The sequence below is a fragment of the Vanellus vanellus genome (assembly GCF_965231255.1).
Source record: "Vanellus vanellus genome assembly, chromosome: 18".
Lineage (NCBI taxonomy): Eukaryota > Metazoa > Chordata > Aves > Charadriiformes > Charadriidae > Vanellus > Vanellus vanellus.
The window spans coordinates 6,130,048-6,144,327 of NC_138923.1; the positions used below are offsets into that span (position 1 = coordinate 6,130,048).

General features: G+C 51.8%; 2 protein-coding genes across 2 annotated transcripts in view; both read left to right on the plus strand.

Annotated features, from left to right (window-relative positions):
- Positions 1–3,677, plus strand: part of EEIG1 (estrogen-induced osteoclastogenesis regulator 1) — a gene marked incomplete at its 5' end in the record, with an annotated part of 31,642 nt that extends 27,965 nt beyond the window's left edge. Inside the window, 5 exons of the mRNA XM_082492735.1 lie at positions 481–585; positions 856–1,045; positions 1,216–1,337; positions 2,474–2,543; positions 3,435–3,677. Of these exons, the coding sequence (XP_082348861.1) occupies positions 481–585; positions 856–1,045; positions 1,216–1,337; positions 2,474–2,543; positions 3,435–3,480 (533 nt within the window). The 3' untranslated portion in view covers positions 3,481–3,677. The remainder of the gene's footprint in view (positions 1–480; positions 586–855; positions 1,046–1,215; positions 1,338–2,473; positions 2,544–3,434) is intronic.
- Positions 3,678–10,193: 6,516 nt separating this feature from the next.
- On the plus strand, positions 10,194–13,275 carry DPM2 (dolichyl-phosphate mannosyltransferase subunit 2, regulatory). Its single transcript, XM_082492597.1, has 4 exons — positions 10,194–10,220; positions 10,701–10,790; positions 11,931–12,033; positions 12,324–13,275. The coding sequence occupies exons 1-4, from the start codon at positions 10,218–10,220 to the stop codon at positions 12,380–12,382; spliced, it is 255 nt and encodes an 84-aa protein (XP_082348723.1). The 5' UTR covers positions 10,194–10,217; the 3' UTR covers positions 12,383–13,275.
- The last annotated feature ends 1,005 nt before the right edge of the window (positions 13,276–14,280 follow it).

Consider the following 14,280-nt stretch of genomic DNA (forward strand, 5'->3'; position numbering starts at 1 on the left):
GGAGCAGAGGTTATGCTGAGGTTTCTGTATCAAATTCAGATGTGATTTAAATGGCATAGGCTCTCTCACAAGTAATAGAATGGAAAAGGTAGTAATAGGAGAAGCACCTAAACGGAGGTTGTAATACTTTACTGCCAGTGGCCATTTGATGCTTTCTTGGTCTTAGCTTAATGTTTTTAACTATGGATAGCTTCAGATACTACCTGTCTTTCTAGACCCTTCAAGCCCCCAAAGATGCTTGTAAATTCAGGCACTGGATGCTAGAATGAGTGAAAAGCTTGACAGAGAAGCTCGTTGTTGTCTCCCCTACTCTCCAGCTGCTTTTAAGCTCTCTGCTAGCCTGTACAGCAGGTCTCTACCAACAGACTTGCCTTTTCCTTGGACTGGAGGCTGATCTTGGGACTCTAGATCAAGGTGATCAGCAGGCAATGTGCTGGCTTGAGTACAGAGTAAGTGGAGTGCCCTGTTGTTCCTTGGCAGGTGTCCCAGAAGAACCGGATCAGAACCTGTCCAGCCCAGAGGAAGTTTTCCACTCAGGACACTCGCGGAACTCCAGCTACGCCAGCCAGCAGTCCAAGATCTCTGGTAACCATTGATCCGCATGGCTCTGCCAGCGCTGGCCCCACCCCTTTCTCTTTCCTGCAGCAAGTTTTTGTGAGAGTGATTTGCAGCCATCTCTCTCACCTTGCTCTTTAATACCAGAGTCTCCTGTGTAGTCTCTGCAGATGAGCTTATAGATGTATGTCTGAACCTCTGTATATGGGAGCAGAAATGCTGGTCTGAAGCTGCCCTGCCTGTTAACTGTGATGCCAGGAAGGGGAGAAGATCTGGTTTGTAATCACTCTGTTTTTGCAGGTTACAGCACGGAGCACTCCCGTTCTTCTAGTATGTCTGACTTGACCCATCGCCGGAATACCTCCACCAGCAGCAGTGCGTCCGGAGGGCTGAGTATGACGGTGGAGTGTCCTGAGGGAGAGCGGGACCACAAACTAGAGAAGCCACCTCGCCCGCCCAGACCAGCCCTTCTGCTGGATAGACCCTCCCGGTAGGTAACTGAGGAGCGAAGTACCTTCTCTGGGAAGGCAAGACAGAATCTACTCCTTTGTCTTCATGCAGTGGTAGATTGGAAATAGCTTGCCAAGGGAAGCAAGGGAGAATCTGAAAGTCTGTGTCTTGAAAAGCTGAGTAAGATTTCCCTTTATTTTCTCTCCCCAGGAGGAAAAAGGATTCAGTGGAGAGTCACCCGACCCGAGTGGATGACACCAGGATCGATGCTGATGATATAGTGGAGAAAATAATGCAGAGTCAGGACTTCACAGATGTCAGCAATACTGAAGGTGAGAGGATGAGTCTCAAAGGGGAGGTCTTGATTGTTCTTTTAGCAAGGCTGCCAAGCTTTTACAGTCAGATCTGATCCACTGTGGACTCCCTTCTCCTTTTGACAGAATTTTCTTTCAGTGCTTGCTAGGTATTTCTATGGTTGGTAAACAAACCACGTGGAGTTGAGAGCTGCACATCCATTAGCAAATAGCACTTGCTGCTGTTCTACGCACTACAGCAGAGGTTGAACTGTAGCTCAAACATACGGGATGAGAGGGGAAAAATACCAATTCTTCAGTGCAGTGGAAATCAGTTACATCAGCTGTCTGCACTGCTCTAGTAGCCTTTGTCCAGGGTCAGCCCAAGGGTTTTTATTGAAGTAGGAGAGCACAACTGGAGGGGAAACAGCATGTCTCTGCAAAAAGATAGAAAGAAAGATGGGTCACAGTGTGCTGGTGATCAGGTCTGTCTGAGAGCCTAAGAAGGGGTTTCCTCCATTGCAGTCACAGCATTTGTGAAGACAAAACTAATAATATCACTGCATTTGTTTTAATTTTCCAGTTTAGCCTAGAAATCAATCTTTTTCATCTAGTTGTGGTTTTTTGATAAGTTTTAAACCTGAGCCTAGCTTGTTATTAGTACTTCTGTAGTTAGTTACACTAAAGCATCGCATATGGCAACTTTCTTATCATATAGGTGATACATACCTTGCTCAGCATGGGTTAAAACTAGACTGAATGTAGCCACCTCTCACCAGCAGAACAGGCTGAGTTTCTCCTCCAGTGAGCCTACAAAAGCAGCGTGAGGCCCCATGTCTCATCTGTTCAGATGTGTTTAAGCTGACCAGGAACTTGCATCAATGGAATTGCCTTAAAAGAAGCAGCTGGAGGAGTATCACTGAAGTAATCTCTCTGTGTTTACTCTTCCAAAGCTTAATGCTGTGGTTGATTTGTACATGAGGCTCCCTTCCAGAGCAAGAAGAGGTGTTCCCAGGGGCTCTGTTACTATGGGAGCACCAGAAAGTGTGCACATGAATTCCCAGAAATGCACTTGTTCCCATGCTGACCTTTGTGTAATGCAGCTAGGAGGGGAGCACCTGGCAGCAGTCGGTAGTTCTGGATACCGATGTCTTACTTCCTTTTCTATCTTGCAGACAGTAACCTGAGGTTGTTTGTGAGCAGAGACGGAACGACTACATTGAGTGGAATTCAGCTGGGAAACAGGTAGGCTTCCTGAAAGGCTGGCACAGAAGCGCTCCAGAGAGATTAGTTAGCACTTTGTACACAGGAAACTTTCACCTTTTGCTGTTACAGGAGAGATTTCTAAACATCATGTGCTACATGGTGGCTTTATTCCCACATTAACACCCCTGGGATCCCTCTGGTGACAGGCTACAGCTGCACTGGAGTATGAATGCAGTTCTCAGCAGGAGCTCAGAGGGATAACATGATTCTAGTTGTTAGATCCAAGAACTGAAGTAAGGAGTAAAAGGACGAAATGGTAGAAGTTGGTTCCTGTTTGCTCCTGCACCTGACTGAAGGCAGGGAGCTTTGCCTCCTGCTGGCCTGCAACAAAACTGCAGCAGCCTGGATTATTGTCCCTTTACTCTGCCGCCGCCTCCTTCGTTGAGTGAGGGCTTGTTCTCTCATGAAAGACTGCTAAACAAATAAAACTTTTTGTTGCCACAATAGCTCTCAGTATAGTGTCTTGGCTAGTTGCATTTGAGCACTTTTAGCACTTTTTGAGGTTAAAAAAACCTCAACCAATAATGGTAATGCAAAGATGTGTCAAGTCGGTGACAAAATTGGGAGAAGAGCAAAGCCAGGAACACTGGCTTTTTGTGCACGATACTCCCCCTTTCCTCTGTCCTTTAGAAGGATTCACTTGTTAACACCCAGCTCTTTCAAGTGCTCTAGTGTTAGCTTGCCACGTAGCTATCTGGTTTGTGTTATGAGGGTTGACTTCTCACCAGACTGACTTGTTATTTTCAGTATTTTGTGTGGGGTTAGAGAGTGATGTTTGTGAGTGGAGAGCTCTGAATAAGAACTTCCTTGCTCAAAGTGACTGAGGAAAATAGCCTGGCTTTCTCATCTTCTTCCCCTCTGCCTCCCCAGGGTCTCATCTGGAGTTTACGAGCCAGTGGTGATTGAAACCCACTAAATGTGAAGAACAGGGTAGAGCTGCTGGAAACAGGCCCCCTACCCAGTCCGCTGCCACATGGATGCCAACCTTTACCTCTCTTCATGCAGCATTCCAGAAGGGATTTCTCCATGCCCCTCCCCATACGTTTGCACTGCAGAACTACTCCGAGACCACTCCAGATCATGCACTTTCCCTGTGTTGGCATTACCTTTCCCCGCTTCCTGGTTCTTCCAGTGCCTGCCTTCCCCCTGTTTCTGATCAGATGCAAGGTGTCTGTTGGGCTTATCCTTAGTCCTAGAGGATATTGCTCATCTGCATCCTTCACTCCACCCTTTCACTTGCAACAGGGGACTTCTCATCTTCTGTCTCCCCAAAACATTGGGTAATACCACTGTGAACTGTTCAAACCACTGGGGGAGGGGGAAACCATTCTAACCAAACCAAGAGCTGCTTGTTGGTAACAGGGTGAAATGGCCACTTGCGGGATGCTTTATTCCATTGACTCTGCAAGGGAACATCACCTTCTGAGGCAACGGTTTGACCAAACAAGGTATGCTAAGGTGCGCACTTCACCTTCCTATCCTCAAATCCCCAAACATTCTCTTCTCATAGGAAATATCTCCCAAAAGTGCATTTCAGAAAACTACCACAATCCAGATGGGAGTTGATAAACAGTTAAACGCTAGTGCTTGTTATACCACTAACTGCATTGTGCTCTTCCACTGCTGGGCATGGAAGGGCAGTGTTCATCTATTAGCATTAGCAGGAGCACTTTAGAGGTTCCAGATTTGACCTGGAGGAGGCTTCTACTTGCTGTTCCAGGAGCATAATCCCTGTGCACTGGACTGATTCAGCAAATAGTCATTGTTGGAGCTTGGAATACAAAGCCTCTTTTTTTTTTTTTTTTTTTTTTGGGTGGCTCAGGAGGGAACTGCCCTTCTTGGGCTGTGAAAAGAATCTGGTTATCTGATAGCCCTCCCCTGGGCCAGAGCAGGATGCAGTTGACTGCAGTGGTCTCTCCGTTGTGGTGTTGATTAACAGTTGCCTTTCTTGGCCTGGGCCAGTAAGGGAATTGGTGTTGGTTGGCCTTTCTTGTCCTGTCAAGAGGGATCTATGCCTGAGCTGGTTCCTTTTAGGGCTGGGGAGAAGCCACCTTCTCTGCCTTCAAAGGTAGAATGGGTGTTTTCTGCTGCGTTAGCTACAGCGGCCGTTCTTACCTGCTCCATGGCGAGTGAACTCTTCTGACAAGGCTTCAAACTGTCCTCTGGTTGATCTTTCAATTGCTCTTCTTTGGGTTTGGTTTCTGCAGTTGTTTGACACTTTAGCTGCCTCTTTTCCTTGCAGTGTGTGGCAGAGATGTCTGTCCCTTTCAGTTCCCACTTATAGATTCTCCTGGCAGCTGAATTGCAAATGAGGATCTATGCAGACTCCAGCTGTGGGCCATCAGCAGGCTGTGCTTGCAGCCCTTCCTGTACAGAGACTCTCAGCCAATAAGCTATTTCTGTGTAGTGCCCTTTCCTCTTTTGCCAGTGTACTGTAGTAGCACTCAGCGGCCGTGCACTCGGAGCAATGGCACGCTCCTCGGAGCAATGGCACGCTCCCGGGCATGGCTGGGAATGTGCCCTCCTCTGACACACGTGTGTGTGTGCACACACACAGGCACACACTTGTCCCATTCAGCAAGGAAACACTTGTAACTGATCACATTGTTGTTCAAGTTCTTAGTTATTGTAAAGCCTTTTTTTAAAGGTGGAAAAACAAACAAACAAAAAAAGATTAATTGTGGTCTCTGTGGCCAGAATGCATGCAGATGAGTTACTGGGAAAGGGAATTTGGCAGAATGAAAAACAAGGAATGAAAGCGCCTTGATTTATATATATTTTTTTTTTTTTTGCCCTGCTAGCTAAGGATGGCTGCATCGGGAGGGTGCTAGACAGTGTAGCAAAGCTATACAGCTGCTTACTCTGTTTTGACAGTTCCTCTCTTTGAGTCAAGGGGTTTCTTTCTTGGACAGACAACATGTAGGATATGGATCTCTTTCACCCTTTCCCTTCAAAGGGAATTAAATTTGAAGTAGGGTAAGAAGGGGTGTAGACAACACCTTGGGTTTGGTTTAATGTGGAGAAAAAGTATTGGATCTTTTGAGTCTGTCTAGAACAAAAACTCTTTCACACTTGCTGGTGTCTTTTAATGGTGATCTCCTCTTCATTCAATCTGGGAAGGTTTGGCACTCACTAGCAGGCTGGTGAGCATCCTGCCCTGTTCCTCGGATGATGCATGTCTGCAGGAAAGGGAGAACTGCTTGCTTTTCTCTCTCCCTGGGGCTCTGCCAGAAAGCCAGGCCTGGCCTGACCCTCTGCTCAGGTCAGGGTGAGGGCAGAAGCAGGCTCACACAGCGATGGGTGTTCCTGCCCTGTCTGCAGATGGCTCTGTGGAGCTGAGGGTCAGGCTGCTCCCCGGGGGCCAGCAAAGCCCCTTGGGAAACTGGGTCCAACCAGGATTTGAAAGGAGCAAACATAAGCCAGGAAAGGGGCCAAAACCCTGCTCACTTCTGCTGCTTTGCTTCTATTCCCATGAAAAACAATGGCAGTCACTGTCAGAGCAGTTGGGAACCCAGGGCTTTCTTCTGGTCTTCCATTGGCAAGAGTTGGCTGCTCCGAGGCGCTGGCAACTCAGCATGTCACGAAATCCCCAGTAGGACAGAGGGAGGAATCTCTTCCCAGTGAAGCAAGAGGAAAAGCAGTTGAGCTTTTCAGAAAGCTGGTCTCATTGTCCCAGGCTGACAGAGGCATAACCTGCTCCATCGCATAGCTGTGGCCAACCTGGGCACATCTCTGGCTTCTCTTCCAGTGGCTTGGCACATCACTGCTTCCATTTTTGATAACTATGTCTTATAGGGTATCTCTTCCTTGTCTCCATGTTATTACTGACTTCACAAATCCTGGTCTTTACAGTAGCTTTTTAGCTCTCCTACCCCTTGTTTTGAATAAGAAAGCAGCCCTAGTCGTTTAGCTTGGTGCAGCACAGCCAGGGCTGGGAGCACCCAGAGCAGACCCGGAGGGAAGATGGAGCAGTCTGTTCCTATTTCTAGATCCCACATAGAGCTCCTACTGCGTGTCCCATCATGAGTGATGCCCAGCGGTCCCTGGCCAGTGGTGGGCATACGAGGTGGTGGCGATGGAAGTGGGGTCGCTTGTCCCGCAGACTCGCTGCCATCTCTCGGGAAGCTGCATCTCGCGAGCACTTTTTCCTTGTGGCATCGCTGCGGTCTGTTCCTTGTTGGACTTTGAACATTTAAGAAGTGAATCAGTTTCCAGACCCAAACCGCTGGCTAGTTTCCTTTGGGTTTTGTTTTTTTTGTTGTTGTTGTTGTGAAGTTTATTGACTTTTTTTTTTTTATAAACCCAGCAGGCTGGTGGTTTTTTTTTGACTGCATTATTGTTTCATTGATATTTTATTCCTGGGGAGCTGAGGGGGATCTTACTCCCCACATTGTTCCCCTTCTCAGGGGATTCAGAGGTGGCTTAAACAAGTAAAAGGACCTTATTGGCAAGACTCTGTATCCCCTGGGTTTCAGACGCTGACGCGCAGGGCTGCTCATGCCTGGCAGACCCTGGAGAGCAGAGCTGGCTCTCTGCTCCAGTTTCGGGGCCAGGCAAAACGTGGGCTCTGCTCTCCCAGTTCCTGGACCTTTAGTGGTGGAAGCCCGTTGCAAAGAGTTGGGAAATTCAGTGTAGCTTTTTTACTAACTTTTTTTTTAAAAAAAAAAAAAAAAAATATAAACTGAGTGAATGTCCAAAAGAATAGGCGTAGTTGTGACTTGGTGAAGGAGATGGGTTTCAATTGGAAATTGTGATGGAAAAAGGAGGAGAAGGATGTTGCTCCTCCATCATCTTCTTTTGTATGGTCGGCACTTTAAATGGGGGCCTTTGTACTGTCCTGACCCTCGGTGGGATGGGCAGCAGGCATGTGATCTCTGCCCCCCCCCCCCCCCCCCCCCCCCCGCCACATCACTTTGCCCCCCGCAGGAAGTTAATAAGCCCTTTTAAATGTTTGCTTCGGTTTTTAGAGGGTTCCGCCGAACCAGGCCAAGACCTGAAGAAATATGTATTTCATTCGCATCTTAATAGGAGGGGTTGACTTTTTTTATTTATTTTGTTGTTGCTGTTTCATTTTAAACTGGTGGCTGTGCAGCTGGACTCTGCACATGCTGTTGTGAACCTCTGGGAAAACCTCACTCCAGGTACGCTAGAGCACCTAGGTTAAGCACCCCTCCTGGAGAGGGGCCCCCCCTGCTCCCCTCGCTGCCTTACGCAGGAGCTGCAAATTCACCCTCCACCCCTCCTGCCCCCTCCCCGCCACCCCACCTAGTCTCTAGCTGAACGAGTTCTTGCTCTGGTGACTGAGCCCTGTGGACAAGGCTGGTCCCCAGGGGCAAGTTCCTACAAACACTGCCTGGCTGCAGGTGTTTGTCCTTGAAAAGCCACTTCCTCGCTGGGGAGGGGGGGTTGATGAGCGCAAAATTTGCTCCTCGCTTCCCCCCTGAGAGCTGTCATCCATCAGCCCACCCACACCATCCGAGCCTGATGCCCTCCGCAGCTCCGTGTTGCATTGCCCCTGCCCTGTCAGGAGGGAGCGGACGTGGAAACCTGGGAAATAAAAAGGAATTTGGATGAAGCTGTGAGCGAGAGGTGTGGCTGAGCCTCGTAACTTGCCTCAAACACAAGGAATAATGGTAGAGCCCATATTTTTGTGGGGGGAGGGAGGGGAAGGGGAGATCGTGTTTTATTTTCTTGAAAGTGAATTGAGCTTGGTGATCTTCAGATGAGGCGCGCACTTGATTTATATCAGATTCTATAGAGAGATCGCTGATATTTTTGGAAAGGGAATGGGTCTATGCAAACTTCCAAAATTGCTTGAAAGATAGTTTAACATTTTTTTACTTTGAAATCTAAAGATAAATCTAACTTTTTTCTTAAAGCAGAAGTGCGTTTAGAAAGAGAAGCTACTTCCACTGCTCTATTTTGATGATGATTCTTGGAAAGTTTGGGCTGGAGGGAATGACTATTTTTCACCATTTTTATCTTGCTCCTCTAGTTTTTTGTTTCTTTTTCTAACGGAATGCTGTGCCGTCTTTGATTCAACAGATCGTGTTTGTATTTTCTGTATCTGGTTCCTAACGTAGAGAAATAACAAATATATGAGGAAATCAATATAATGTCAAATGTTGTTATGGTTTGGGGGAAAAATAAAGGGTTTTGGTACTTCACACTGATTCTTCTTGCTTTGTTTCTGTTTTTAAATGTGCCTTTGATTCAAAAATATTTGCTAAGGAAGCAGAAGGGTCAGACTGCCTGCTGGCATGCAGGGCCCTGGAATAGGATTTGATTTTGCCCTCCAGGATTTCCTTGGCGGCTGGGAGTAGAGATCCCTGCCAGCCCTTCCCTGCAGACGGGAGAAGTGCTACAGAGGGGAGCTGGCAGCACAGCACAAGTCCAGTGGAAGCAACAGTCTGCAATCAAGGGGAAGGGTCAAACTGGCGCGAGTCACTGGCAACGTCTGGTGTTCCCGAACACTGCGTCCTAGCCAAAGCCCTGCTTGAACAGCCCCGTCTGCCCCGCTGCAGAGCAGGGCTGAGCACCCTGCCTGGGGCCACCTCACTGGGCTGGCCTGGGGGAAGGTGCCGCAGCCCGTGGGGCTCCAGGGAACACCCGCGGGCCCTTGCCACTTGTGCGAGGGCAGCCCCTCCTCTTCTACCACAGGCTGGCAAGCCCGTTAATGAAGATTTGAGCCAAATTTGCTGCCTGAGTACTTGCTGCAGATACATGGAAAGGCTGGAGGGGACCAGGGCCCCAGGGAGGAGGCGGCTTTGCCTTCCCCACCCTCCCAAAGCCTTAGCTGCCGTGTGTACCGATCAGCTGCACCTTGGAGTCCCATGAAGGGTCTACCCCTTTCCCTCAGCTGTATCCTCATCCTCAGACAATCCCTTGCGTCCCTCAGCTGTTCCATCTCGCTTTTCCCTTTCCTCCAGCTGCAGCATGTGCAGAGAAAGGGCTGGGGTGCAGGACATGGTGCTGGAGCAGGTGTTGAGCCAGTTGGGTTCAAGATGAGTCACTTCCACCAGAACTCAGACATCGGGCGGCAGGTGAAACCAGAGGGCCATGCTGCCAAAGGGGACTGTCCTCTCGCCAGGTGCTGGCACAGAGGATTGGGGATGCTTTATAGAAGAGCTTCACTCCTGGCCTTTCCCTCCAGGACGAGCTTGCTTCAAGCTGTAAAAAAAAAGACCTTGGTGCTGTGGGGGAGGCACCAAATGCGCAGAGGGCAACTGGCCTGGCCTTGCAGCCTGTCAGGCATTGCTCTCCGTGATGCCTGAGAGGAGCCAAGGCCTCCTTCGCACAAACAAGGGACTTCCTGGGAATTTCATTTCCTTCACAAGCCGCTCGCCTCCCCTGGTCGCTCACCGGTCGAGGGGGAGGCTAACGCGGGGCCTGGGGGGGGGTGATGCAGCCTGGCAGAGCCCGCCGGTCCGCTCGGCTCCGCCCGCCAGAGGAGACCGGGCCGGGACTATAACTCCCGTCATGCTCCGGGCGAGCGGCGCCCGCGCTTCCCACAATGCCTCTGGCCCCAGGCTGCCTCCGCTGATTGGCCGCCTTCAGCCGGGGGAGGGTGGGGCTGGAGGAGCACGCGCTGATTGGTGGTCGCTCCCGGAAAGGCGGGGCTGGCGGGCGGGGAGGCCGGGGCTGCCGGTCGCCATGGTGAGTGGGGTCGGGTGCGCCCCCCAGCCCGGCGGCCCCGGGGCTCCTCTGGAGGAGGCGGGCCGTTAACGTGGGGGAGTTTGGCTGAATGGCGGCCGGGAGCCATCGCGGAGCCTCCTGGCTGCCCGCCCCCGGGGTAGAGGCTGGGCCCCGGCCGCCTCCTGGGGCCTTTCCGGGGCAGCGCCAGTGCCGGCGGGGATCGGTGCTTGGGAGGACTGGGCCGGAGTTGCGGGGGTGTGAACTGCGGCGGCCGGGCCGCAGCTCCGGCAGCGCTGCCCTCAGCAGTAACCGGCCGCTCTCCCTGCTGCCCTGGCGAGGGGGATTTTCTGCTGCAGAGGGTCTCCACTCTCCTCCCCGCTTCAGACCTGCGGCGGTGCATTCGCATGCCCTGGGGCTGAACAAACAGCAGGTGGCCATTAACTGTTCCCGAGCAGCCGCCACAGCCTGCGGCTCCCGTTCTGACTCTCTCTCCCTTTGCAGGCCACAGCAACAGACCAGGTGGTTGGATTCGGCTTGGTTGCCTTCAGCCTCGTTCTCTTTGTTTACTACACTCTCTGGATCATCATACTGGTACGGGTCTCCTCTGGCCGTTACAATCCCAGGCACTTCACGCTCAGGTGTTAGCCTAGGCTTCATTTAGGGCGCTGATGTGTCCGTGCACTTGAAGGACTCTGCTTTGCCAGTTTCCTGGTCAAAAATTTTAGGGCAGAGCTTTCTCTTTGCTGGCGCAGCCCTTGCTCCTTCTGACTGCTGGCCCTTGCCTGGGTGAGACCAGGCTTCGATCATGCAACCTGCATTGCTGCTCTCAGACAAGCTGACCCAGCCAGTGTAAGATCAGGCTCATTCGAGCTGTTGATGGGAGCTGGAGCCTGGTCACTCTGGAAGCGTTGTCATTGGTGTTCACATTTGCAGTCCTCCAGATTCCTTGTTCTGGTGGGAGATCACAGAGGGAAATATAAAAAGAGATGACTTTACTAAATCTAGAGCCTGGTAGGGAGGAGAAGGGTTTGGGGAATGCAGAGCTCTGGAAAAGCAATTGCGAACCTGGTAGTTTGCCCACTTCTAGTGACGCATCAGTGTGGGTCATTAGTGGTTTTCTTCCTGGAAAGGTCTCCTCATGAGCTTTCCAGTACAAGAGGCTTGGTTCAGCCCTGGGCTGATGTCTGAACTGCTGGCAGCTTCTCCCCTACCCTCTGAGAGTTTTGAATTCCAGTTTTGCATCTGCTTACTCTACTGCCTGATACGTGTTTATACACGTCTGTAGTCCCGGGAGTGCCTAGGTGTGCTCGCTGCCGTGTAGGAATCCTTACACTGCTCTCTAGTGTCCGAAGCCTTCCACTGGCCTCCGCAGAGGGATTGCCATGAAGCAGAGCTGGTATCAGCCACTCCCTTGTGCAGGGTAGAGTCTGGGGATTTGTTGTGACCAGGCAGGCCAGCAGCCATGTGCACCCTGGCACCCTGGGGCTGCGGGACCCCTCTGACGGCCTTGTGTCTGCCGAATGCTGAAGCATTCACTGCCTGTCCCTTATCACATCCCTGCAGCTGTGGGCTGAGCCACGTGCAAGTCTGGGCACCGTTGGGTTTATTTTTTTAGCTATCTCCTCATGCCTGATATTTCCATCCTGCTTTTGAAACCACGAGGCTGCAGGTGTCGGGGACTTGCCTGGGTGTTGTGCCCTCCTCCTGACACCCCTCTCTGTCTCCTTGCAGCCCTTCATCGACAGTGACCATGGGATCCACCAGTACTTCTTGCCTAGGGAGTACGCAGTTATCATCCCTGTGGTGGCCGGGCTGCTGTTACTGCTATTTATAGGTGAGTGTTATTTCTGTTGTTCTAATTAGAAGCTTCTAAATTAGGAAGAGAGAAGAGGTTTGCTAGGGGGTTAGCTAATGTGTGACACTCGTGACACGCTCTCTGTGGCTCCTGACACAGCTCAGCCTGACATGGACTCTCAGGGCCTGTGTTTGCCTGTAACTGGCTGTTTGAGCCTCTGGACAGCGGAATTGTTTCTCTGCTGAGGTTCTGTTACTCACTACACTGTGTTTTGAAAGTGCCCATAATTAGAAGTTTTCTGGCTGAATCTGTTCTCTCTCTCATGGTAGGTATCTTTATAATGGTCGTGATGTGGAAGAGCAGGAAACCTGCCAAGAAATCAGACTGAAGGCTCAGCTGAGAGATGAGAAGGCACCCACCCTGCAGCGTTGTAGCCAGGAAAAGACTTTGCCTGCAGCACCTCCTCCAGAGCACTCAGCACCGAGCTGGCTGCACTCTCCCACGTTCCTTCCTGCAGAGATGTAGTCTTCTGTAGTTTACAACTTACTGACCAAAGGGAAGCCAAACTGACCTCTGGGGCTCATCGAGAGAGGGACCAGAGCTCCGGCTGCGAGGGACCTGCTCCTCTGGGGCTGCCTGCACCAGAGCTGGCTGGAGGACCTGTTGGGGTCCAGCAGCTGTAACAGCCAGAGTGCAAGTCGAGCCCTGTCCGCTGCTCGGCCTCTGAGTAATCCTTCCCCTCTGCTCTTGCTGTGTCCAGTAGTTTGTTCCTTCTGGGGTTTTTTAAATGTTTACATGCAGTTTGTGGGGGTTTATTAATTGGGTTCAAGATGGAGAGGAAAGAAATGAGACTGAGCTTGGAAAAGGCAGGCTTGCGTTCTCTGTTTGCCTGCTGTGAGGACTAACCATGGTGCTGGTGGGCTCTTACCTTTCTGGAGAGGGATGTCCATGAGACCAGGCGTGCAGAGGGTGCAGGGACATTGCCACTACTGCCCTCTGCATGCCCTCCCGCGGTCATCCAGCTGAGGGGGTGGTGAGGAGATGCCCTGGGTCACAAGGAAGCATTTGGCTCCACCGCTGACCATTGTGGCTCTCATCACTGCTGTCAGCTGGTGGCTGGGTTCCTGCCCCCAGACAAGGCTCTGCGTGCCAGCTGGGGAGATGTGGTGGCACCCTGTCCTTCCCCCATAGGGTTTACTCTCCTGGCAGCAGTTGCTGCCGTGAGGTTTGGTGTCCCAGCAGCTCCCACAGACTGCAAGGAGTGGGATCACCCTCAATAAAGGTCCCCAAGATCTTAGTCCCTGTCCTCAGCTCATGCCAAGGGGGTGCCACAGGCCTGCTGGCATAGTTTCTGCTGCATGGCCCTGGCAGTGCCCAACACTGTGCTGGGGAAGGTCTTGTCCTGGGCTCTTGGTGGGTTCTGTCTTGCCGGTGGGGACAGGCGGGGAAGCACCCGAGAGGACTTGGCTGGGCAAACCCAGCCTTCTGCTGGCCCTGCCGTGCTGGTGGCTGCTTTACCCTGCCTGGGGTAGCTCCAGCAAAAGGAGGGCAGGCTGGGGAGCTCTGATCCTTCTCGCACATACTGTGAACTTCCCCTACCAGACAACCGCATGTCCCATCATCTCCTGTCCTGCCAGAGGGTGATGCTGATGGTTTAGGGGCGCACTGGGTGCTGCAGGTCTTGGGCTGAACCTGGCTGTGGTTTCACCCGCTGCATGGCTGGAGCTGGCGGGTGGTCCAGAGGCGAGGCTCTGGCTGGAGGCTCATTTCCAGCTCTTGGGGAGGCTGCCTGGCTGTCCTGGGCTGCATCCCCACCCCACTCGCCTCTCGCTGTGGCCTCCCTGAGACCAGGTCCCCCATGCCCCTGTTTTCCTTTACCTGTGCCTTGCTGCTGCCCCTTCTCCCGGTGAGGAATCCCCCACTCCCCAGCCCCTCGCCTGCTCGGCCGCTCCCCATCAAGGTGGGTTTGAGCTGTGACAGGGGGAGGTAAAAGGGGGAAAAATTTGGTCATGTCTCTGAGCAGGTCCAGGTGTCCCCCACAGCACTGCTTGCTGCGCGGGAGCACGGCAGTGTCCCTGTCACCTCCTCTTTCCTCCCAGTTAAAGCTTGTGGGGGACAGGGTTTGGACCAGTTTCAAGGTTACTTGTCATAATTCTTTGTCAACAGTGGGAGAGAGCAAAGTCCAGTACTGGTCCCTGGGCAGGCAACAGGCGGCTCCCTCGGGTTGTTTCTCACACTTGGCTCTGCAGCTTGGGCCAAGCATGAGGGGCTGTGGGTGACGGGTGG